This window comes from Eublepharis macularius, chromosome 12 (genome assembly GCF_028583425.1).
Source record: "Eublepharis macularius isolate TG4126 chromosome 12, MPM_Emac_v1.0, whole genome shotgun sequence".
NCBI classification, from domain to species: domain Eukaryota; kingdom Metazoa; phylum Chordata; class Lepidosauria; order Squamata; family Eublepharidae; genus Eublepharis; species Eublepharis macularius.
Window position 1 is genome coordinate 23,109,261 of NC_072801.1, and position 23,458 is coordinate 23,132,718.

General features: G+C 44.6%; 1 protein-coding gene across 2 annotated transcripts in view; it reads right to left on the bottom strand.

The window, feature by feature from the left end:
• The window catches only part of PDGFA (platelet derived growth factor subunit A), a 67,885-nt gene that overhangs the window by 20,002 nt on the left and 24,425 nt on the right, over window positions 1-23,458 (bottom strand). For both annotated transcript variants that reach the window (XR_008598020.1, XM_054995335.1), the window contains exons 3-4: window positions 8,309-8,413; window positions 4,351-4,538 (exon numbers count right to left, since the gene is read on the bottom strand). Coding sequence is in view for 1 of the 2 variants with exons in the window: in XM_054995335.1 (XP_054851310.1) it covers window positions 4,351-4,538; window positions 8,309-8,413 (293 nt within the window). In the remaining variant the exon portion in view is untranslated. The remainder of the gene's footprint in view (window positions 1-4,350; window positions 4,539-8,308; window positions 8,414-23,458) is intronic.

Below are 23,458 nucleotides of genomic sequence, written 5' to 3' on the forward strand. Positions count from 1 at the left end.
ACTTATTGTGCAATGTTAATACTTTTCAGGGTCAATAGCTATGGGGACACTCCACCACCATCACCTCCCCACTAAGTCAAACTCACAGGATCCGAGTATATTATGAGTGGCATTGGGAACTTTTACCGATGTTTACAAATAACCAAACATAGTCATGCTGTGGCAAGGCAGATGAGAAGTAATTTTGCAGGCTACTCAGTTTGGTGGCTGTACCAGCAAGACTGAAATCTGAGAATCCAGATTCCCAATGACGTCCCTTCACTGGATGCAAAATGGCACTAAGAATTACAGTGCTGCATCCGCCATTAACACAGCAGCAAGAGAGCCTCTCATTTGATAAATCTTCATGTTTGTTCTCCAGCCTGCAGGTTAATTAGATTGCCACGAATATCTCTTTGCTGTTAACATTTCTTTGGCTGCGCACCTTGAAACCCTGCAAAAAAGAGCAATGCTTGAAAATATTTTGCAGAATTCTGCTTATTGGAGTTTGCCGACCACATGCAAATGCTAAAATGAGTGCAATGTGCACGCGTGTGCCAGCGACTGTGCCATCAACTTCGGATGAGAAAACACCATCGGACTGGGTACCATAGCACTTCAGAGTGACCATCACGGCGCCATTCTCTCTCCTTGGCTTGACTGGGAAAAGCAAAGCAAGGCTACTCTGTTCCAGTTAAAAAGGCTGGCAAGATAGCACTGACTGCTGGTTTGGAGGAGGGTGGGCGTGTGTGAAATGGGAAGAGGGAGCAGGTGAGTAGGACACCACATCAAGTTGGTGTACACATCATGTACACGTGCCCAGTCCCCAAGCAAGATGCTAAGAGGACCATTCTGAAATGGGAATAATTATCTCTCATTTAAAGCTGTCAATGGTGCCTCCTATGCTTAGGGAAGGGACGCAGGGGCAGTCCAGCCCCAGCAGAAATTAAAGCAGGCAACTGGTGTTTGTGGAATCAAACCACATTGCCACTTCCCTCAACTTTTCCACACTTTAAACTTTAGGGACCGAAGACAACGAGATACTAGAAGGCCTGTTAATAGATCTGCCCAGTATTTTTTAAAGATAAATGGTGCCTTGATTCGAATCAGGGCCACAGCATGGGGAGAAAGAATAGAGGTGAAATTTAACCCTCCGTGTTGCATATATAACATAATAACATTCGATTTATATACCGCCCTTCAGGACAACTTAATGTCCGCTCAGAGCAGTTTACAAAGTGTTATTATTACCCCACAACAATCACCCTGTGAGGTGGGTGGGGCTGAGAGAGTTCCAGAGAACTGTGACTCGCCCAAGGTCACCCAGCTGGCTTTGTGGAGGAGTGGGGAATCAAACCCGGCTCTCCAGATTAGAGTCCCGTGCTCTTAACCACTACACCAAACTGGCTCTCTCCTGATATGAATCAGTTTCACTGACTGAAAAAAACTTTCCCTATGGCTTTTATTAGCCTTAGGAAGAAAGAAAAAGACAGGCAAAGAGAGTAATTCTATGGCTAATTGCAACCCAGACAGGATAGTTTCTGTAAGAAATCACTGTGCTCCTTACGGGTATGGGGGAGGGTGTTAAATCTCTCTTCTGATCATTTGTATCAAACCAAATTAGAGGTGGGCATGAATTGAAATATGAACCCAAGTTCGTCACAAACTGGGCCATTTTTTTTAGTTCACGAACCACTGGTATGTTGGAGGGCATTTCTGAAAAACGGCGACAAACTGCGACGATTAGTTTGGTTCATTTTTCAGTTCATCGCTGCAGATAGCTTGGTGCCGATCAATCCATTTCCTAGGCAATAGGGGGATGGGCTTTCTATAGATCTTCTATTACCCTGGAAGTGACGAATTCACAAAACAAACGAATCCATTCACGAACCGGGCAAGTTCAGGCCGGTTCATGGTTTGAGAAACGTGACGAACTACACAACGAACTGCCATTTTCCCAGTTTGTGCCCATCTCTAATCCAAATCTACCCTCCCCTTTACAATATCTCTTTTAAAAATACTTTATTCATGGATCTCCTCGCATCTTGTCTGGTTTGGCCTTAGAACAAGCTTGTATGGGCAGGGCAGGACTACAGTTTCAGATGGACTTTTTAAACTCATGAGGTTTTATTTGAAAGGCAAATTGAGAGGGCAGAGAGAGGAGAAAGGAGGTCTCTGAAGCAACTCATAAGGGCCTTAGTTTGGCCTGAGGCCTCCAGTCACTTATTCCTATCTTAAGACAGCCAACCTGAAACAACAACCTCTGAGTTTTAAGTGTGTAAACAGCTGTAGGGCGCCCAGCGATCAAACAATTCATGAGAACAAAGTTCTCCAAGGATGCGCCAGTCAAGAGAATCTCTGAAGAGGTTCTGCTGCTTTTCTGAATATAAATCAACAGCAGAGTGAAGCCCAACATGTGAATAAACGCCATTTGCTTGGTAAAATGTTATAGTTCAACAGGTTGCAGCAGAGAGAAATTGGATTTTGCCTAGTGAGCAAATGTGGCGTGAAACCATAAGAGTCTCAAATCCCGGGAGACAAGTCCTATATGAAACACATTTTTCCCCCAGATCAAAAGCACTATGTTTCCACAAATAAAAGACCAATTTAGCCTACATAATATTTAATTAAGGAAACAGGCTGTACGGGGATTTTTTTTTACATTCAAATGTCCCCTGAGTCATTCTATCATTTTAAAATCAAGAGCATGGCTGTGGGAGTCTGTGGGAAAGGCATAATCACGGATGTTTGCTAATCAATGCCGTTTCGGCCTCCCACGGATCTGGGGTCCCAGCTGACCCCAGAGGATTATACAAATATGTAAAATGTCCCAACAAACTATGTCAGTTTGGAGGCCCCCAATCCTATCCCTGTATAACTATAACATATTTTCAGATATTCCCCTATTGCAGAGTAGATGCAGAGCAACACTTACTGTCAATGTAAGCATTTTTAATGTTTCTCCAATATGCCAATAGGGTCACAGACCCCAACTGAAGTTTAATGGGGAGGAAATGAAAATGCTGCAAAGTATTGGGGTATAAATTATTCCAATATGACGATAATTTTCATTTAATTATACTGCAGAGTCTTTATGTTGATGTAGTATGTTAACCATATAGTGTAAGTTCCTTTATACCGGGGGGATGGGGGGGGGGGTCGAATTGAAGAGAAAAAAGCCTGAGTGACCCCCTAGGAATGAACACTGGGGGGGTCAATATGGACACCCGATACTGTCCCTGTATATTTGTATCCTTAGTCTCTTGCCATGAAATCCCCACCAGGGGTCACTATAAGTCAGCTATGACTTGAGGGCACTCTCCACTCTGCAATAAGAACTACTGCTTAATATTTATTATTTATTTATTTACTTCTTTTAAGCCCTGCCTTTCTTCCCAGTGGGGACTCAAAGGAGCTTACGTTGTTCTCTCCTTCATTTTATCCTCACAACAACCCTGTGAGGTAGGTTAGGTTGAAGACTGTGTGGTGGCCCAAGGTCATCCATGAGCTTCCATGGCAGAGCGGGGATTCAAACTTGAGTCTCCTAGAGCCTAGTCTGACACTCCAACCACTATACAACCCTGGCTTCCCTATAATGGAGGGAGTGGTTAAAACTCTATGGGAGGAAAGGCAGCACGGTAGATCTCAAAAGCTAAGCAAGGTCAGCTCCAGTCAGGACTTGGACAGGAGACCACCAAGGAAGACTGGGATTCCTCTGCAGGGGAAGACAATAGCAAACCACCTCTGCTTCTCACTTGCGTGAAAGCCCCTTGCAGGGGTCGCCATGAGCTGGTCACAACGTGACAGCATGTATGTAAAACTCTATAATAAGGTAGTTAAAACTCAGGAGTTAAAAGAAAAGTTTCAGAAGAGAGGCGTGGAATCACTGAAACGGGGAGAAAGAGAAGAGGCACTGTCTAGCTGTTCTGGGAGGAATTCCAGCGATGGAGGGCAGCCAGGGAAATGGACGGAGCCATTTAGTGGACCTCAAGAATTTGCAGCGGCTGAGAGCACAGCCAGTTGCAGAACACAGCCAAGTATGACCATCACAGCCAAGGATAATGGTAGAGAGAGATTAAGAGGATGTATGTACAAAAGTGCAGCTGCTGCTCACAGTACAGAAGTCGGGCATTCCCTTGGCCTTGCAGAGGAAACTGCCGCCAGGACCTGAAGGCGGGGGTGGGGGGACTGGTTGTTAACAGCTGGGAGCCAAGTGCATCAATCCCCTTAACAAGAGAGGGACAAATATCCGTTTTAACAGCTGAGGGGCGAGAGCAACCTGGCATTGGCACTGAATGGGACGTAGGCACAGACATTGGAGACACCCTCCCGGAAGCCCCCTGTGGCGTTCCGCACCGCAGCTGCCCTCACCTTGACGCTTCTGTGATGTATCCGCGATGGCTGGCATTTCACACTGCTGGTATTGCAACAGCCCGTGCAGCGTTTCACCTCCACGCACGGTGGCCAGATCAGAAAGTTTGCCGATGTGGGATCAATTTGACTCCGAGGTATCTCGTAGATGACGGTTCGGGTTTTGCAGACAGCAGGAATGGCTTCCTCTGGAAAGGGAAAGATGTGTGCCAGGTAAACAAGCGCCTCACATGTTGCACAGCCCACCAATGTTTTGCTTGAAGGGGAGATTCCTGACTATGCTGGCAGGGCATGCATATGTGTATCTACTATCATGGGAGCTTATTAGGATAAAGACATGAAGTTGCCTCAAACCGAATCAGACCCTCGGTCCAACAAGGCCCGTATTGTCTACTCAGACTCACAGCAGCTCTCCAGGACCTCAGGCAGGTGTCTCTCACATCGTGTGCCACCTGATCCTTTTAGCAGGAGATGCTGGGGATTGAACCTGGGGCCTTCTGCTTGCAAAAAAGAGGCTTTTCCACTGAGCCACAGCCCCTTCCCAAGATGATCAGCATAAAATGAATACAGAAGTCACGGATGCTGTGGTCAGATTGCCTTCCTCCCAGATTCAGTTTGTATCACAAGTCCTATTAAGTCAACTGCCAGATCAGCCTCTATCTTGACCTGCCCTCTTGCTTTCATTTTATTCTTGCATTCATCTATCACCTTGGCTATTTGTTTTTAAATTTAATGTTTTTTTAAAAACACTTCTAAAACTGCTAAGGGTATTATAGGATTTTGATGACCTCCTTGACACTAGCCAATCAGTATTTTTAAAACGTATTGTGACTGGACAGAACAGAAGAGAGAGGTCCCTGCCCCTATGAGCTTATAATTTAAAATTCAAGACAAGGGAGGGGAGATCAATGGAGGAAGAGAGAAACACAGAAAGAACTTTAATCTATTTCAGTTACATAGACTTGGACTTAAAGAGTCAGCCTAAAGAGTTGTAGAAAAGGCTTCAAAAGAAAGGGTGGCTTTGGAGGAGAGATTTGAAGCAAGTGTTGGAGGTGGCTTTCATTGTACACTTGCAGAACTGAGATTTAAAGAGCTCAAAAACATACACCGGAGAGCAAATAGGTGTCATGTATGCCTGCCTGCAGTACATGCCACGTGTATGTTATGGGCAACCTATTAATCCTCTGACACTATGGAGAGTTCTCAGTACCTTGCAATGCCTGCTATTTGGAAGTTCAGTGTGTTATCTCTGCTTTGAAGTTAAACACTTTCACTTCTATAGCCAACGGCCTTGAGGCCAGATGCAGCTAGTCTGAATTGTATCTTCCCTGAGAACGGATGATTTCCTACCCAATCTGCAATTGTTGCTTATCATAGTCTAAACGCTGATACTTTTTGTCTCTGGTGTTCGCGCCAGAATTTCAACGGGCTACTAACCTGGGGGCGGGACATTAACCTATAACCAGGGGTCATTTTGTAGAAAAAGAGCTGCAGGAACTCATTAGCATAACTCATTAGCATACACTATGCCCTTCATATCACTGGAAGTGTGTCATTAGCATACCTGATTTGCATATGCCACATCACCTATCCTGGCTGTTTTGGACCCAATCCTGGCCACTCAGGGCCAAAAATTGGGCCCAAAATGGCAAAAAGGGGCTGAAAATGGCCAGAAAGGGTCACAAAATGGTCAGAACTGGGCCGCTGCTGAGCAGGAGAGTGATCTACTACCCATCACAGGCCCGATTCTGGCCATTTTGCGACCAATCTTGGCTGTTTTGGGCACCATCCCAGCCATTTTGGGCCCAATCCAGGCCGAAACAGGCCCAAAATAGCTGAAAATCAGGTGGGTGGGGCCACCTGATATGTGACCTCTTTGGAGAACTACCAGAACTGTGTTCCTGCGCGTTCCCCCTCAAAATGAGCCCTGGCTATAACTAATCATGCTTTCCCTCAGTACGTCACTTCTGCCAATTTCACCGTCTGAGCACCTTGAACCTGATAGATCTCTAATAAAAGTTACTTCAACCAAACCACCTGTGTGATTGATGTGGAGAACTTGGGGATTTACTTGCCAAGGACTGACAATAGGAACTTTTTATGCAGTAAGGATATTTCCGAAATGACCCTGCTGCTTCTAAAATGGTACATCCGTCTTCGCCTTTCAACTGGTTTGCTAACAGGGACAGAGTTATCAGCAATGATGGCAAAGAATGCATTCTCCTTTACAATGTGGCTGGGCTGGTGGTCTGCACAGCATCAGCTTGGAAGTCCAGTGTCCCAATTGCCCATCCTTACATTAGGTCATGCTCAATGCATGTCTTCTAATCTCTTCTCTGCAATAGTCATGGCTACGAAGACACACTTCAGACAGGCACAAGGAACTAAAATTTTAGAAATTCCGGACTCTGCCATCTCCTACAAAATCACAGCTGTCTAAAAGGTTGACTCCCTAATCACACCGTGTTCGTTTCTTTCAAATGAAGTAAAAATGTTAGTCTTATTCGCCACCTCATTTTCTAGCATTTACTGAAAGCTTTAACAAAATAAATGCTTTTCTTTTTTAAAAAAAGTGATTTAAAATAGCCCTTCCTCATGTTATAAATCACATCAATATCTTCAAGACTTCTAGTCACTTTAAAAAAATTAAAATGGAGGCTCATTTCACACTTAAGGCTTAAGGCTGACGTTTTTTTACAAGACTGTGAAAGGGTAATAAGAACTCAGAATCCCAGAATAGCCCTCTCCCTATCTGTCTGAAAGAATCACTGGGCAAAGCGTATCTCCCAAACAGGGCCGATTCCAGACGACTAACCTGAAGGCGCTGCATGCCGCCATGTTCCGGATCGCGACGCGAGAAAACGCGATATTTCACGTTTTCCCCATCGCGATCCGGAACATGGCGGCATGCAGCGCCTTCAGGTTAGTCGTCAGGAAACGGCCCAGGAGGCAAGCCTAGAATAAGGGTTCATGTAGCACCACTACAGACAGCCTTCTCTGAGGGTAAGCAATCCTTCTATATCTCTGCAACAGGAGCGAGTGAATGATCCCATTGCATTCAATGCACAAATGCAGGCCAATTATTCCCCCCCACACACACCAAAAAAGGGCTGATTAAAAAGAGAAAAGGGCAGAGCAATGATTCACGCAGAGACGTAACAAGCAGTTTCTTCTGTGAATATGCATGTTGGACATCCAGAGGCCGTGAATAAAATTCATTTGGGACACCAGCGTTTCCCTTCTGGCACTCTAACATAACCAGAACACATTTTGGGAATTACGTTGAATCCGTAGCATTTCCTAACATATGTCTTATGCCTTGCTTTTAACATGCTCAAACACGAAAGATGAATGCAAAGAATTTTCTTGTGCCTTTTCTTTCCAGATGTCTTACCCACCAGAAAATGAGCAACATGCAGAAAAGAATAAAAATGCAAACGTTTTTCCTTTGAGTTTACTGGGTCATTCTCTTTTTTTCTTTTTTTAAAAAAATGACAAAATGTGTACATAATGACAAATCAGAATCAGTTGTCACAGGAACAAGGCTAGGGAATCCCTGGGCTTTCACACTCCCGTCTTCCCCTTGCCTGTGCACAACTACAATATTATACACTTTTGCTTTTACAATAAGCTGTAGTTTGCCATTTTGCTAGAACCCCAAAACTATGGTTTGTTCTCCTAAATCAGGGTTTGGAACTATGGTTTGAAGGATGGAGAACTACCAAACCACAATTTGTGGGCTGAACAAAACATGAAAGTTTGTTAAGGATACATTTAATTTCCTAGACATTTAACTGAGGAAAAAGATAAAGAAGATGTATGCAAGTTGAAGGATTTCTCAGGCATGCCCACCTATTTCAGAGCAAACCGTAATCTCTTCCACTAATCACTCAACACCCCCTGCCCCACAACCTGTTTCATTGCTCCCATTCAGTATGTTTAATTTTCAATTTCTCACCTATGCTTCTTTTCCTACGAATGGGCCTGGGGTGATTATCTTCCGCGTGTTTTGCAGAGTGAACACCATGCGGTATCAAGTTTGCTTCTGAGGCATCGTCGTATCCTAAAGAGCAAAGAAACAGAAAAGGGGACATGTTCAGTGTCTTGCGAGGAAAGCAGAAATCTTGTTCTTTTCTTTTTTGGATCGAGTCACACAAGGCGGAAGTACAAGGAAGCAGATAAGCATTCCTTGCCTTGTGTGTCAGTCTTCCCAGTGTCTTCACGAGGGCTTTTTTTCAGCGGGAACAGGGTGGAATGGAGTTCCGGCACCTCTTGAAAATGGTCACATGGCCTGTGGCCCCACCCCCTGATCTCCAGACAGAGGGGAGTTTAGATTGCCCTCTGCACGGCAATCTAAACTCCCCTCTGTCTCGAGATCAGGGGGCAGGGTCACTGGCCATGTGACCATTTTTGCTGAGGGCAATTTAAGCTTTAAAAAACTCCCCCCCTTGTTCCAGCTGACCAAAGTGATGTCATTGTGCGGTCTTGAGTTCCACCACCTCTTTTCCCAGAAAAAAAGCCCTGGTCTTCACACTCATGGCCAAAACAAGAGAAGGTGAGAGCAAGTGCAGTTTTAATTAATCAGTAAGAACACTTAGGTTTTAGAGATTATATTATATAAGATCAATTCCTTGTGTCTCTATAAATGTGCTAGATATTTACAATACCCTCCCCTTTTGCCATCACTGCCTCCCAGTTTTTTTGTGCACCATTTTGGGCAACCAAAAATAGTTTCCACACTGGCAATTTGTTTTTTTTTGCACGGACATCAGTAAGATATTCTCATTTCTGTTTCTAAAAAGCATGATTTTTCTACAACCCTTAGATTTTCCCTGGTTTACAAAACCAGGCATAATAATTATGGCTGACCCCTTTGCAAGCATTCAGCTATCCACACAGGGGCCAGCAATTCACTATTAGATTGAGAGTCTCTCTACACAAGACATCTGACACATAATGAACACATGTCAGGAGATGCAATGTTAGCCAGGAAGGGTCGTTTTAAAAGACAGAGTTGGCGGCAGGGCAAAGGCTTTGCTGTACACTAGAGCTGTGTGAGGGGGCTGTGAAATGCTAGAAGGGAAACTTCAGCCCATTAAAACCTCTCCAGTTCCAAACCCAGATCTGGAAGGCAGCTCCAGCCCATTTCCGTTCCTCGCTGCCCTCTGGTTGCAATCCCACACCGTTTTAGACTGGGGAGGTGAAATTAACAGAGCCTTCCAGGAGGCAAAGATGAAATTAACAAACCCTCTGAGGAGCGATCTCCACCAGCTCTGTCTTTTAAAACTACGCTTCCTGGCTAACATTGCATCTCCCTACGCTTGACCAAGACACACCAAGGCGTCTCATGTTGACTCATAGTGACACACACCTCCGTTCATAAGCTCTCATCTAGAATGCTTTCAAAAGGCATGCGTGAAGACTCTATATACCCTTTGATTACCACTTCAGAGCTCCTACCGATTGTGTGAATTGTGTTCAGTGTGGAGAGGACATTCCAGAAATTATGTTACACACTGAAAGTCTTTGTTACTTCCCCCCTCCCGCCCCCATATTTTGCCATATTTCGACAGACCACCAATCCTCCTCGGTTACTGCTTGCAAGCTTTCCTCCCCTCCCCGTAACACTACATGTCAATATTGTTTCGGGCATGCTATTCAGGACCATCCGTAGGGTTGCCACTTCTGGCTTGGAAAATTAGTGGAGATTTGGGGGGGGGGGGCGCTTGGGGAGGGTGAAGTTTGGGGGAGGAAGCTCAGCAGGGGATAATGCCATAGAGCCCACCCTCCAAAGCAGCCATTTTCTCCGTGGGAAACGATCACTATCATATGGAGATCAGTTGCGATGCCAGGAGGACTCCAGACCCCACCTGGAGGTTAGCAACCCTTAACCCCCAATCAGCGCTCAGTGTACACAGCCATGCAATTCTATACGAAGCAACAGTCGGGAATGATTGCTTTCACACTCCTTCCTGTTAAATGGTTCTTTTTCTGCTTGCGGGCCTCTCTGAAAGTCGATGACTCACACAGGTATCTCTGGCAGGCTAGTGTACATTTTGACTGGCTAATCACTCTTCTCGGCTTATTTACAAGGCTGCTCTACAGCATGGAATAATGTACAGAACACCTTTTCTCATAAGAACGAATGCACGCCCAGCACGCAGCCTAGAAGACCTGCAAGGGAGGCCCTGCTCAGTTTCCATCTGCAGTGTGAGATTTTAAAAAAAACAAAACCCTGTAATGGTGAGGGACAGGGCACCACGGAGCTCCCTCCCAAGCGAGGCTGGCAGTGTTTGAGGAGTCGTTCATATTGACTTGTTAGGGCAGGCATTTGAAGGCCAAGTATTTGTATATCACTCCCTGTAAAATTTCATTCTAGTAGCGTGCTGTTACGTGGTGCAGTGGCAAAACACGAGATTCCACTGTTCTCTTATTTTCCTGCATGCGGTGTCATGCAACATTCCATTTTGCATCCAAAATAATGAGCGAGTCCCCCTGTTGTCTACCAAATGCAGGCAGTTGACCCAGTCCATTTCAGAGGTGGGGGTTCATATAAACCATCTGGGCCAAGACACTTGATAAAATGCACTATTGGTACCAACTAGGCAATAGCTCAGGCCACATGAATACATGAAGTAGCCTTATATAGAGTCAGACTCTTGGTCTAACAAGGTTGGTCTTGTCTCCTCTGACTGGCAATGGCTCTCCAGGGTGTCAGGCAAAGGTCTACTACCTGTTTCTTTTCATTGGTAATACTAGGGATTGAACCTGGGACCTTCTGCATGCAAAGCAGATGCTCTACCACGAAGCCACAGCCCCTTCCCACAAAGCCACAGGTCCTTCTAGCCAGTCTCTTCTGATTGGCAGCAGGTCTCCATAGATACGAAGCAAGAGGCTTTCCTAATCCTGCTTAGCCAAGTTTCTTTCAACTGGAGCTGCCAGAGATTGAACCTAGATCCTTCTCTATGGACAGCATCTGTTCCCCAACAAAAACGTTAAGGAAAGTCCCCAATGGCATCTTTATTCAACATAAATTGTATAATTTTCAAATCTAATAAAGAAAAATGCAGAGGTGATTCGCATCTGTAAGGAATGGGGAGAGTCCTAGTTTGATTAAGATGTGTGAATCTGTTATGTGCTGTCAAGTCACTTCCAACTTACGGCAACTGTATGAATCAAAGACCTCCGAAATGTCCTATCATGTGGGTTGCCAGGTGCCTATACCCTCCCAGCAGGAGCGGGGGAGCTGCTACTTACTGGGATGATCTTCCTCGCACGTGCATGTGATGACATCACTTCCGGAAATGACATCATCACGTCTGCTGGAAGTATGTGCACCCCACGTTTACCTGGAGTGCCTATCAGTAGCGGGCAAATGCCACCTTGAAAACTCCCGTCGGAACAGCAGACAATCAGGCAAACCACCTGGACCTGGGATCTTTACCGATCATGGACAGCCTTGCTCCGGTCTAATGAACTGAAGGCCATGGCTTCCCTTATTGTGAGTCAATCCATTTCATGTTGAGTCTTCCTCTCTAAGGCAAAGCCAGCAAGTTATGATGGGCAATGTGCAAAACAGAATTGTTTGGTGGGGCATTCTTGTAAAGGGATGAACACTGTACTGTAATGGTTCAACTCAGGAGGTGACTTCTGTTAGAGATACAGCGTTCCCTACACTGAAGAAGTGAGCTGTGACTCACAAAAGCTCATACCCTGCCACAAATTCTGTTAGTCTTATAGGTGCTACTGGACTCTTGCTCTTTTCTACTGTTCCCTACACAGACTGTCCTCTTTCCTTAAACAGATTCATTGGCATGCATTTGGGGGAGGGGTTCCTTCCCTGTCCTACAACCTGCCCTGCCCTGGATAGCCCAGGTGAGCCTGATCTCATCAGATCTCAGAAGCTAGGCAGGGTCGGCCTTGGTTTGTAATTGGATAGAAGACCGCCAACAAAGACCAGGGTTGCAGAGGCAGGCAACGGCAAACCACCTCTGTTCGTCTCTTGCCATGAAAACCCCACCAGGGGTTGCCGTAAGTCAGCTATGACTTCAGGGCACTCTCCTCCACCAACTACAATCCCAGCCCAAATGCACTGACGTCTGGCTAGGAATCTTTGCTGTTAGATTCAAATGCTATCATATCTTGTAATCTGTTCAGTGACTGACTGGACATTTTTTTTATCATACTTATAATCCGTCTTGAGTTCCAGTAGAAAAGCAGGGGGGCTATACATTAAAATCATGAGGATGATGACGATGACAGTCGCCTATGCAAATGGCAAACAGAGCCCTGAGATTTCAGCAGACATAGCTCACAATAAGGGCCAGATGCTTGCTTTACAAAAGGAAAAACATGAGAGAGCCAGAGCAGTAGATTGGTTAGAGTCTCGGACTGGGATCTGGGAGAGCCAGGTTCAAATCCCTACTCTGTCATGGAAGCTCATTGGGTGACCTTGGGCCAATCACACACACGCAGCCAAACCTACGTCACAGGGCTGTTGTGAGGAAAAAATGGAGGAGAGGAGAACACTGTAAGCCGCTTTGGGCCTCCCTTGGGAGAAAGGTGGGATACAAATGAAGTAAAAAAAAAAATACATCGTGCTGATTTATCCATTTTTGCCCAGATGCTGATTTACAGAACGGCCCACGGGCTTGGTCAAAATCTTTTTCCTGCCAAACGCCAGACAGACCCTGTCAACAACGCTGTGAAACATGATGTCAGAAGCTGCGTAATGATAAAATGCATGTAAAACCAAACTTTAAAAAAAACCCTGAATATTGCAGATTCTGAGATTGGCGCCTGAGGGCAGAGCTGTGTGGGTTTTAATTATTGTTCTACAGCAGCTAGCATCTTTAGGCACTGTCTTAAAGGCACCGTGATGATCGCCACTCTCTCTCTCCCCTCCATACAGTAACAATGCTACCTCTATAAACTCCCTTTATTTATTTTAAAGGCTCAATAATTTAAGAACAAGCAGCAACCCGTCAGGTTTTCCTTTTCAACCTCTCTGTTGCAGAACAAATCCTTTATGGAGAACCTTAACCTTTCAGAGTGGCATCTGAAATGAGTGCAAACTCTGGGACCGAATCCAGACATGTCCTGTTCTTTAAATAATCCAACTGCATGGGTGAAAGGGCCATGAGAAAAAGCAAAAGATAGAAAGCTTGGCATTTCACTTATCGTCCGACGACAGCAACAAAACCAGTGCGGGGTTCAGCTTTGTTAAGGGAAAGCGAGCTAGGCAGCGGAGCTCCGACAGCAGGCCGAAAGTCAGGGAGGCGGTGGGGAGAGAAAGCAACTAGATTCCAGTGCGTTAAGAGCTGTTCGTTCCAATGCTTGGCTTAGCAGAATGCCCTTTGCAATACAATGGAAATGTTTCATAGGAGACAACGCCAGCGGCCGAGTCACTTGTGTGCCGTCTGTGGGCTCTTGTTAGAGTCCGAACACATGCAGCTTTCATGAGCAGAATTGAGAAAAGTTGGCACTGGCGCACTTTTGAGGCTCAAAGGCAAACTAGATGCCTGAATGTTTGCAAAAAAACAAAACAAAAAAAACCACCGGGAGTTTTCAAGAAACAGGCATCATTTTCAACATCAGATGGGCTAGGTTTGCCAACCTCCAGGTGGAGCCTGGAGATCTCCTGAATTACAACTGATCGGGGCTTTTTTTCAGCGGGAACGCAGTGGACCGGAGTTCCGGCACCTCTTGTGTCCAGTGGCCCCGCCCCCTGATCTCCCGACAGAGATCAGTTCCCCTGGAGGAAATGGCCGTTTTGTAAGGGGGCCCCGTGTGTTTCTCCCTTATCTCCCTCTTGAGAGTTCCACCGGATCAGTTCCCCTGAAGAAAATGGCTGCTTGGGAAGATAGCTTCTATGGGATTATATTCTGCTGAGATCCCCCCCCAAGCTTTACCCCGCCCCCCCAAAATATCCAGGAATTTCCTAAGATGGTTCACAAATGCCCAAAGTAAAAGCAAGCATCATACAACAAAACATTTGTGGAAAAAGAGGTAAAACTGCGAAACTAGAAGACATCGTCATCACATTGCCGTATAGACCACTCTCTCTATATATTGGTGGTGAGTATCCAAGGTTAATTTTGGTAGGCCTTTGGAAGTACATGGCACCCCTTTTCCAGTTCATGGGTTTGGATACTGATAGGGGAAAAAAGACTCAAAACATTTGATCTATAAATATTTGAGACAAAACTTTTTAAAAAAAGATTTGGCATCATTTCAATCACCCATAACTTGCATTCTTTCACATTCCTTTCTTTACCATCAAGATTTCATGGGAGTCAGGAGAATAACTTTAGCGCTTGCAGAAGAGCAAATCTGATGAGATTTTATGATCTGCACATACTGGGTATCATGTTAGGACTTGTAATAAGATGTAAAATCACTCTCCAATGTAGATGCAATATTCCTGAATTAAAAATGTAGTGGCGAATGCATCAAGGGAACCATGAGGCAGCCTGAAACTTTGACTAACTTTGAGCAAATTCGATTAATGTTAAAGGTGCTCTTGAAGATTAACAGCATACCTGCTGAACATATGTAAAATAAATCCTGACATTTTTTCAAATAAGCCAACAAAGGAAAATTGGTGTAAAACTTTACTTTGGTAGCATTATACAACTGCAAGAATTCTTTGTTTAAGCAGTACAGTCCTACCTAAATAAGTTGTTGGGGGTGTATTGCCAAAAAAACCCCTGGATTTTTGCATCAACAGGGACAGGTGAAAATCCTACACGTGCTTTAGATGTAACTGTGACAAACGATGTTTTATTTTATGGGTATAAGCCTGGGGCATCCTTGGGCCTACTCACTCTCTCTTCCCTCTGCATATGGTTTGATAATCAAAACACAATCGTTGGTCCTTCCAAGCCACAAACAATGCTTTGTTGAATTGTCCCCAATCTGGTGTTCAGAAATCCTGATCTGCAAGAAAGAGCATCTGGCTCAAATCCAACTATCAACGTTTCCACAAGTTTGTCCATATAAGTATTAAAATATGGTTTGTTAAACCCTGAATCATGCCCTATAAATTAAATCATTATTTTATCTAATTCTCAACATGGGGAAATCAGTGGATACTTAAACCCAGATACTGGAGCCATGAATAAACAAGACAGATCTTTCGACAACCCTGAAAAAAAAGTTTGCAGAGAAATCTAAAATCTAAAAAACAAAACAGGGGGAAGGTTAACCCCCCCCCCCCCCGAAAAATAGCAGCAGTATCTCTAACTTTAAGAAATGAATGCCTTCTCGGTGGTCATTGAGGAGGTTGCTAGGCAACCACAACAGCATTGCCAGCCTTCAAGTCTTAGTTTCTGTCAATACAAGCCAGGGAGAGGACAGGGCCCTTTCCAGAGTTGTTTTGGCCTTTGAGGGAGGACTCACTGAGGTCAGGCCTTGCAGCAACTATTGGGCAACTTGATACTACACAATTCTCATGACTCACCCAGGACTGGCTGCTTGCTACTGTTCAACAGCAGCCACCCCACAAAAACCGTTGTGTAGTGGTTAGAGTTTCAGATAAGGATCTGGGAGAACTGGGTTCAAATCCCCACTCTGCCATGGAAGCACACTGGGTGACCTTGGGACAGTCACATTCTCTCAGCCTAACCTACCTCATAGAGTAGTTATGAGAATAAAATGAAGGAGAATGATGCAAATTGCTTTGGCTCCCCATTGTGGAGAAAGGTGGAGTATAAATGAAGTGAACTAATAATCAATGTAGCTGAAGATGAGGGGAAGATAAAAGATTGGTTGGCTGATAGATGAGGAGGAAAGGAGGTAGAAAAAAGTAAGGATATGAGGGTTGCCAGAAGGAAATTGAGGAACACAGTCTTCTTGTGGGTAATTTGTTAGCAGGTGGTAAAATGTTAATTGCCCCCCAAATTGGAAAAGTGACAAGAAACCGTCTGTGAGAAACTGATGAGAGGAAAATATGGTATGTCATGACTTATGTGTAAATTAACACAGGTTACTAAGACGCAAAGATACGCCTAACTGGCTGAAAGACAGAGAAAAAATGCATAGACCTTTCAGACTAAAATGATCCTAATGGAAGCATTCCCTGATCTGGACGACCCAGGCCAGGCAAGTCCAATCTTATCAAATCTTGGAAGCTAAGCACGGTTGACCCTGATTAATAGCTGGATGGGAGACCACCAGGGAAGTAAGTCCAGGATCGCTACATGAAGGCAGGCAATGACAAACCACCTCTGAATAGCTCTTGCCTTGAAAACCCTACAAGGTTGCCACAGATCTGCTGTGACTTGATGGTACTTTTCACCACCAATGGAAGTATACATGTCAAGATAATGTTTCAAGTTTTATTCTTATGGATGAGTTGCATCAAATGCTCGCTTCCGTATACATTTGGTATTTATACATGCACTCCTACACCCACTTACTCCAGTCAAAACTCAGTGAAATCAATAGGCCTAGACCAGAGGACCCTGCGGCAGACTGAGTTGTTAATCTGTTATTTAATGCAGTGGTCTTCCAATCTTTTCAGACCTAGGACCCACCTTTAACCCCTCTGACAATGGGACTCGCTGAGATGTAACAGGAAGTCACAGTATCTCTTAGTCATGTGACTGGAAGAGGAGGGGCCAGAAGTAGGATCTCACCAGAGTCAAAGATAAAACTGTAAGGGCAAGAAACACAACCCTGGTACCAGGTGCCATATCACAGCCATGGATGAATATACTCTACTGTTGTGTGATCTGGTCCTGGACTCGCCATCTTGCTGCTTCTCAAAGAACTGAAGGAAGTGTGATACCCTGGCTCCCTACACACAGGCACTAACATCAGTTCATCAAAAAATGTATATCGCTTCGACAAAAATTTATACATAGAAGGGTGTGGTATAAGGGCTCACAACCCACCAGATGAGGCTCCACAATCCTTCTGTGCATCCCAAACCATGGACTGGACCATGGATTTTGTGGCTGTACAGAGCGACTGTTTGCATGGTTTTAAAAGATTTTATGTTAAAAGCAGCAAGATTTGAGGTCAGGTGCATCTTCAAGACCAACAAGATTTTCAGGCTTTGACTCTTGAAAGCTAGCACCCTGAAAAATCTTTTGGTCTTTAAGGTGCTATTGGACTCAACTCTTGCTGTTCTACACCTACCTGAAACTATATTAAAAGCAGCTAAACACGCATGACATTACTCTCCCATAACCATTTCAAGAGGGAAACCGTTGCTCGGGACCATATCCTAGCCTGGCAACAATATCATCAAAACCTTTCTTACTTCTTACTCTGATGTCGTAGATGTCTGTGCTCACCAACACACGGGCACATGCACAACGAGTTTCACTTGGAGCCATCTGGGAAATCTGCCATGCCAAAAAGTAACCTGTGAAACCAGTCCTTTAAGCATGTCTGCATTAGAGTTCCCCGTGCTGGAAGTATGGAAAGCAGGACTTGGCACAAAGCAAGCCATGGTACTGTTCAGATACAACACCATGGCTTGGTGCTACACAGACAAATCTTGTACTCATGTCACTTCCTTCCCCCTTTGGGTGCTCCAATACAATTAAAGATGTCTGCTTGGACATTGCAGTTCTAGGGGGCAAGCAGCCTTCTCCTTAATAAACAATATAGGTGAGCATCTTGTTTAGAAAGGTGAGGGCCCAGGGGAAAAAGCAGAAAAATTCAGGGGGGAAGCCACTCCCCCCTCCTTTTTTCTGAGGCCTTTTTTCCATTTTTCCTATTTTTCTAACAGAAAGGTTTTCTACCTTCAATTCCTCCCTGTCCTTTTTTGGTGTAAATCTAGTTTCCAAGATGCCCCAAAGGCTTCTGGGATGAAAAAGCAAAAGTGCAGCCTCTCAGCCATTCAGCAGAAGAAATTATGCCATGATAAAACTGTAAAAGGTATGATGCCTGCACATTCATGTAAATGTAAATCACACCCAGTCACAACCCAGCCTGGATTGTGACCTCAGCCTCTTTCATGACTTTTTGTAACTGATTTACATTTACATGACCCTCACTCCCTGCACCCTCTCCCCCCTCCCCTCACCACCTATATATCATTGGCCAGTTTCTTCATATCCTCCATGCATCTGACGAAGAGAGCTGCGGTTCTCGAAAGCTTATGCTACAATAAAGTTGGTTAGTCTTAAAGGTGCTACTGGACTCTTTACTATTTTGCAACTACAGACTAGCACGGCTAACTCTTCTGGATCTATGACAATATTGGGATTGCGGTAACTTGACAATGTTTGATGAGGGCTCCAAACCTGATTGCTTATCACAAGGAAATTGAAACTTCCGCATCAATATTCAAATCAAACACAGGAGGAAGAACACCCAATTACGCCTTGTCCTTTTATTTCGGTGTGCAGTTTTTAAAACGGGAGCGGTCCAAACACGTGACTTCGCACACACCTGCATCCCGAAGCAGTTCAATCCAGGGAATGTTTTACCACTTGATCCTGGTCCAAAGAAGACTCTGAAGCTTTCCGATTCAGCTTATTTAATTGCTGAACCAGTCTCATAACCAGGAAGTTATTTCCAATGTTTAACCTGAGCCAATTACCCTCCCGTTTTTTTTTTTTTTAAAATCTGGCCCAAGCAGTGAAAGGTTGTTTTCCTTCTTTCTGATGAAGAGATATGAAAGTCAGCTGCAGCCCTACCCAAATCAGTCTGTATCTCCAAACCCCAGCTCTGATTGCAGATATTCACATCCAAAGAGAACAGAATAATATTCATTAAAATTGCAAGTGGGTGGCATGCAGAGAAGGGGGAAGGGACCAATTATACTCTGCTGATTAAGAAAAGAAGGCGATGATCTCCCTGTTCTTACAGCCCTTTTGCAAGCTTTTTCTCAGCCCTTTCTATCCCCAATCCACTTGTATGTATGTTTCCCAATGCACTCGCATAAGACCTGCAACTTGTTTGACGTCTGGCTTGTAGTAACAGCACAGCTCACGCCCGACGGCTCCGTCAATAAACCAACCCCTTTCCTTTTACTTTCCAGAGGAATCACACCCAACAGAGCCTGCGGTCATGAAATCATTTTTAATGCCTCAGGTGTACAGTGAGATGAACAGGCGTAGGCCAGGTGCTTTCGGAGCCTTTAAAATGAACTACATGCCCTAGAGGGTGGAATTTGTTGGTTTTTTATAAAACAATCCATTGTGGTTTCCCTTTCAAAATACGGGTAGTGGCCCAGTCCTTAGCTAAGTGTCATGTAGATGTATTTTTCAGGCAAACCTCACAATTTTACAGCTGTCAACCAATTTAAAGAGCTTTCAGCTGATACATCATCTGCTGTCAGAGAGCCAGGGTGGTGCACAGGTGAGCATTTCGAACTCAGGTTCAAGTCCCCACTTAGAGCCTCCCTACGTGAAATGCCTCGGCGCGTGTTTGTCAAGTGTAGGGAGATGCCATGTTAGACAGGAAGCAAAATTTTAAAAGACAGCCTGGAGATACTGCTCTTCAGAGGGTTTGTTAATTTCAACATCACCACCAGAAGGATTTGTCAATTTCACTGCTCCAGTCTAAAACTATGTGGAATAGCAACCAGAGGGCAGCGAGGAATAGAAATAGGCTGGAGCTGCCTTCCAGAGCCAGATGTGGACCTGGAGAAGTTATAATGGGCTGAAGTTTCCCTTCTGGCATTTCACAACTCCAGTGTACAGCAAAGCCTTTGCCCTGCCACCAGCTCTGTCTTTTTAAACTACCCTTCCAGGCTAACATTGCATCTCCCGACATGTGTTCTTCATGTGTCAGAGGTCTCGTATAGAGAGACTCTTAGCCATGGAAGCTCTGGGTGACCTTGGGCCAGTCACTGTCTCTGAGCCTATACCTTACAAGGTTGTTGTGCACATAAAATGGAAGAGGAGGAGAACGGGCTGAAGATGATTCATTAATGGCAGTTAACTCCAATGAAGATAGCAAAAATCAGGCTCTGGTAGCGTTGGTTTTGCAAGAGTTCTAACACACATAATATATTACCATATGGTAGAAATGCCCATGAGCAATGAAGAACTGGAAACAAATGGCAAATATTATAAAACTGGGCCTAGGCTTTGATCTACCCTTTCAACCAGAAACCTTATTATGAAATTATCTCCCAGATGTTTCAAACGGTCTTCAGGTGATTCTTTTAAATTTAATCACTGCAGCACGCCTGGCCTTTATCAGATTTTGAAGACTGGAAATATGTCCAAGTTTACAGTTATGAGTGGAGAAAATTATTTTTGATGATAAAATGAACTTCATTACAAAAATGTAGAAATGTTAGAGGTCTTGAACGAATTTGGTTTCCTCTTATTAAATGGATAGATACAAATCTTGTTTAAAGTTTAATGTAAATGTTTTATTTCAAGTCAATAAAATAAAATAAAATAGAAGAGGAGGGAAGCATATATGACCCCTGGAACTCTTTGGGGGAAAGACAGAGTGGACATGTGATAGATTATTAATCTGTTCAATTAAATAAATGTATGTATCACATTTGTATTACAATGGGCCGAAGTTAACCATGAGAGCTCATGTTCTTGTTTGTTTGGGGAACGCCTGGAATTGTAGCAGATGGTCAGTGGGAGAAGCTTTGCTTTGATGCTAGTTCTGTGCTGACTGCTGCAGGGTCATGGAACAAGTAATTATCACCTGCCCTTGATAGATAACACATGATGTCAAAGTGAGATTTTAAAAGGTGACACCCCTTAGAGTGGCCAGGTCCCCTTACCCGCCCCCCCCCCGTGGGAGGGGGGACCCAGCACTCACCTTTTCCATTGTCTTTGCACATGCACAAAGTGCAGGAGTGCTCCTGTGCATCTCATTGGGCCGATCTGGGCTCTAAATGAGCCCAATTCAGCCTGTTTGGGGCCCAAATCACTCCAGTGCAAAGCACAGAGCACTCTCGAGGCTGAACTATGATGTCACTCTAGAGACTGATGTTGTCGTGCCACCCCATGAGCGTGCCCAAGAGGCTTGTTCCCCCCCTTCCCTCCCCTCTGGCTAGGTGAATGGTGGAGGGGGTGAAAGGTGGGAGTGGGGGATCCCCTGCCCCTACTGGGGAACCTGGCAGCCCTAACACCCACACAAGAGGCGTTCTTGGCTTCATTAACTGCCTGGCAAAATCTGATTTCATTGGTACACCAAACCTGCCTCTTACAATAACACACCAGAATCAAAATCATATTGTGCTAGTGTGCAATTTGCGCAGATTGCCACTCCATTTAACTGTGAGCCTGCCCAAAACTGCATGGGGATTCTCTTTGCCTTGCACGCACATCTTTAAGTTAGGCCTAAATGCATTCAACTGGATTTAAAACAGTTTATAATTCCTATTTATCTGCAGCTCCACCTTCTTTGTCTCACTTTGCTGCCTTATTTTTTATTTATTAAAAATCTTTTTAGCTCATCTTTCTCCCCAAAGGGATCGGTCTGCTTCTTTGCCAGGTTTTCGTTCATGTAGTTCCTGGTGCAGGCACCCATTTTCTCATGCGCCATAAAGTTCATGTACAGTGATGGCATCGTGGTATACGAACAGCACTGATAAATAATTACATTTGCTCTACTATGAGGCATTTGTGTTCAGGGCCAAGAATGTGTGTTCTAACCTCTTCCACTGCACACAGATTATCTGTCCGTCTTTACTTTCACTTTATCCAGAAACTCCGAGCAGGAGAGATAGGTCTTTGGTTTGACCCATCAAAGTCCTATTATAATGTTCAGATGGGCATCGAGCCCAGTGGTTTTTAAATTACCATTATCGAGGCTGGTTCAAGATAAATGGGTCTGGAAAGTGGGGGGGGGGGGTTGTGCAAAAATAGATTTAATGCAGTATCTTCTCAGCAATTGCGGCTACTTTCTTCTCGCTGACATGATCCATCATTTGCCAAAGGCAGGCATCTTTGATTTTCTCACTTAAGATCAGGGCTTTTTTTCTGGGAAAAGAGGTGGTGGAACTCAGTGGGTTGCCCTTGGAGAAAATGGTCACATGGCTGGAGGCCCTGCCCCCTGATCTCCAGACAGAGGGGAGTTTCGATTGCCCTCCACGCCGCTCAGTGGCGCAGAGGGCAATCTCAACTACCCACTGTCTGGAGATCAGGGGGTGGGGCCACCAGCCATGTGACCATTTTCAAGAGGTTCCAGGACTCCGTTCCACCATGTTCCCGCTGAAAAAAAGCCCTGCTTAAGATCCTTCTTGACTAAATTGTCTTTCTTTTATCAGGGTTTTAAAAATAGACTTTGAGACTATCTATGTGTTTATTTTTAAAAAAAACAGTTCTGATCATTCTTGAATCTCATCTCTTCCTGGAAACCACCTCTGGCACTACCTCTCAGAGGATTATTGTGAAGTGCATCAGCAGAGGGCCTTCGCCCCCTGCCCCACTGCACAGAATAGTAATATCTAGAGATCTAGAGAGTAATATCTAGAAAGTTATCCTTAGTAATTCCGTAATCAAGATTGTAGGTAGAGACTGAGAAACACTGGTCTATCCGATCTCTGAATTTGGGGGTTGCCTGCTTCATGTTCTGAGCCACTCTGGAGCACGTACACACTACAAAATTTGTGTCAGTTTTATATCTGTTTAACTACCACGATTGCCCCCTACAAATCCTGGCAACCGTCATTTGGCAAGAATGCTGAGAATTCTCTATTAGAGACCTTTAACTCCTCTCAAGCACAATATTATCCCTGGGGAGAGGGAGAGACTATTTAAACAAGTTTAACTTTATGGACTAGTTAAGCCAGTTTAACTTTAACGCATGTTAGTTAAACCCTCAAAGCTATGTTTTCCAACTGGTAAAGTGTCTTACTCACCGGAGTGATGAAGGATCAAGACTGAGGTAGTATAACATCAACTATGTCAACTCTGGATTCTCAACTGAATGAAATCCAAAGTTGGAATCTGACATTGCTCAACTTGTTTCCATTTGCCATCTGAGGCAGAAGAAGCAGCCAGGTGCCCCACCATCGTGCCTGGATCCAGCTCAGCTGAGACAGTTTATGTGTGTGTAAATGGCCATCAAGTCACAGCCAACTTATAGTAACTCCATGGGGTTTTTCAAGGCAAGAGACAAACAGAGGCCATTGCCTGACTCTGTGTAGCGCCCCTGGACTTCCTTGGTG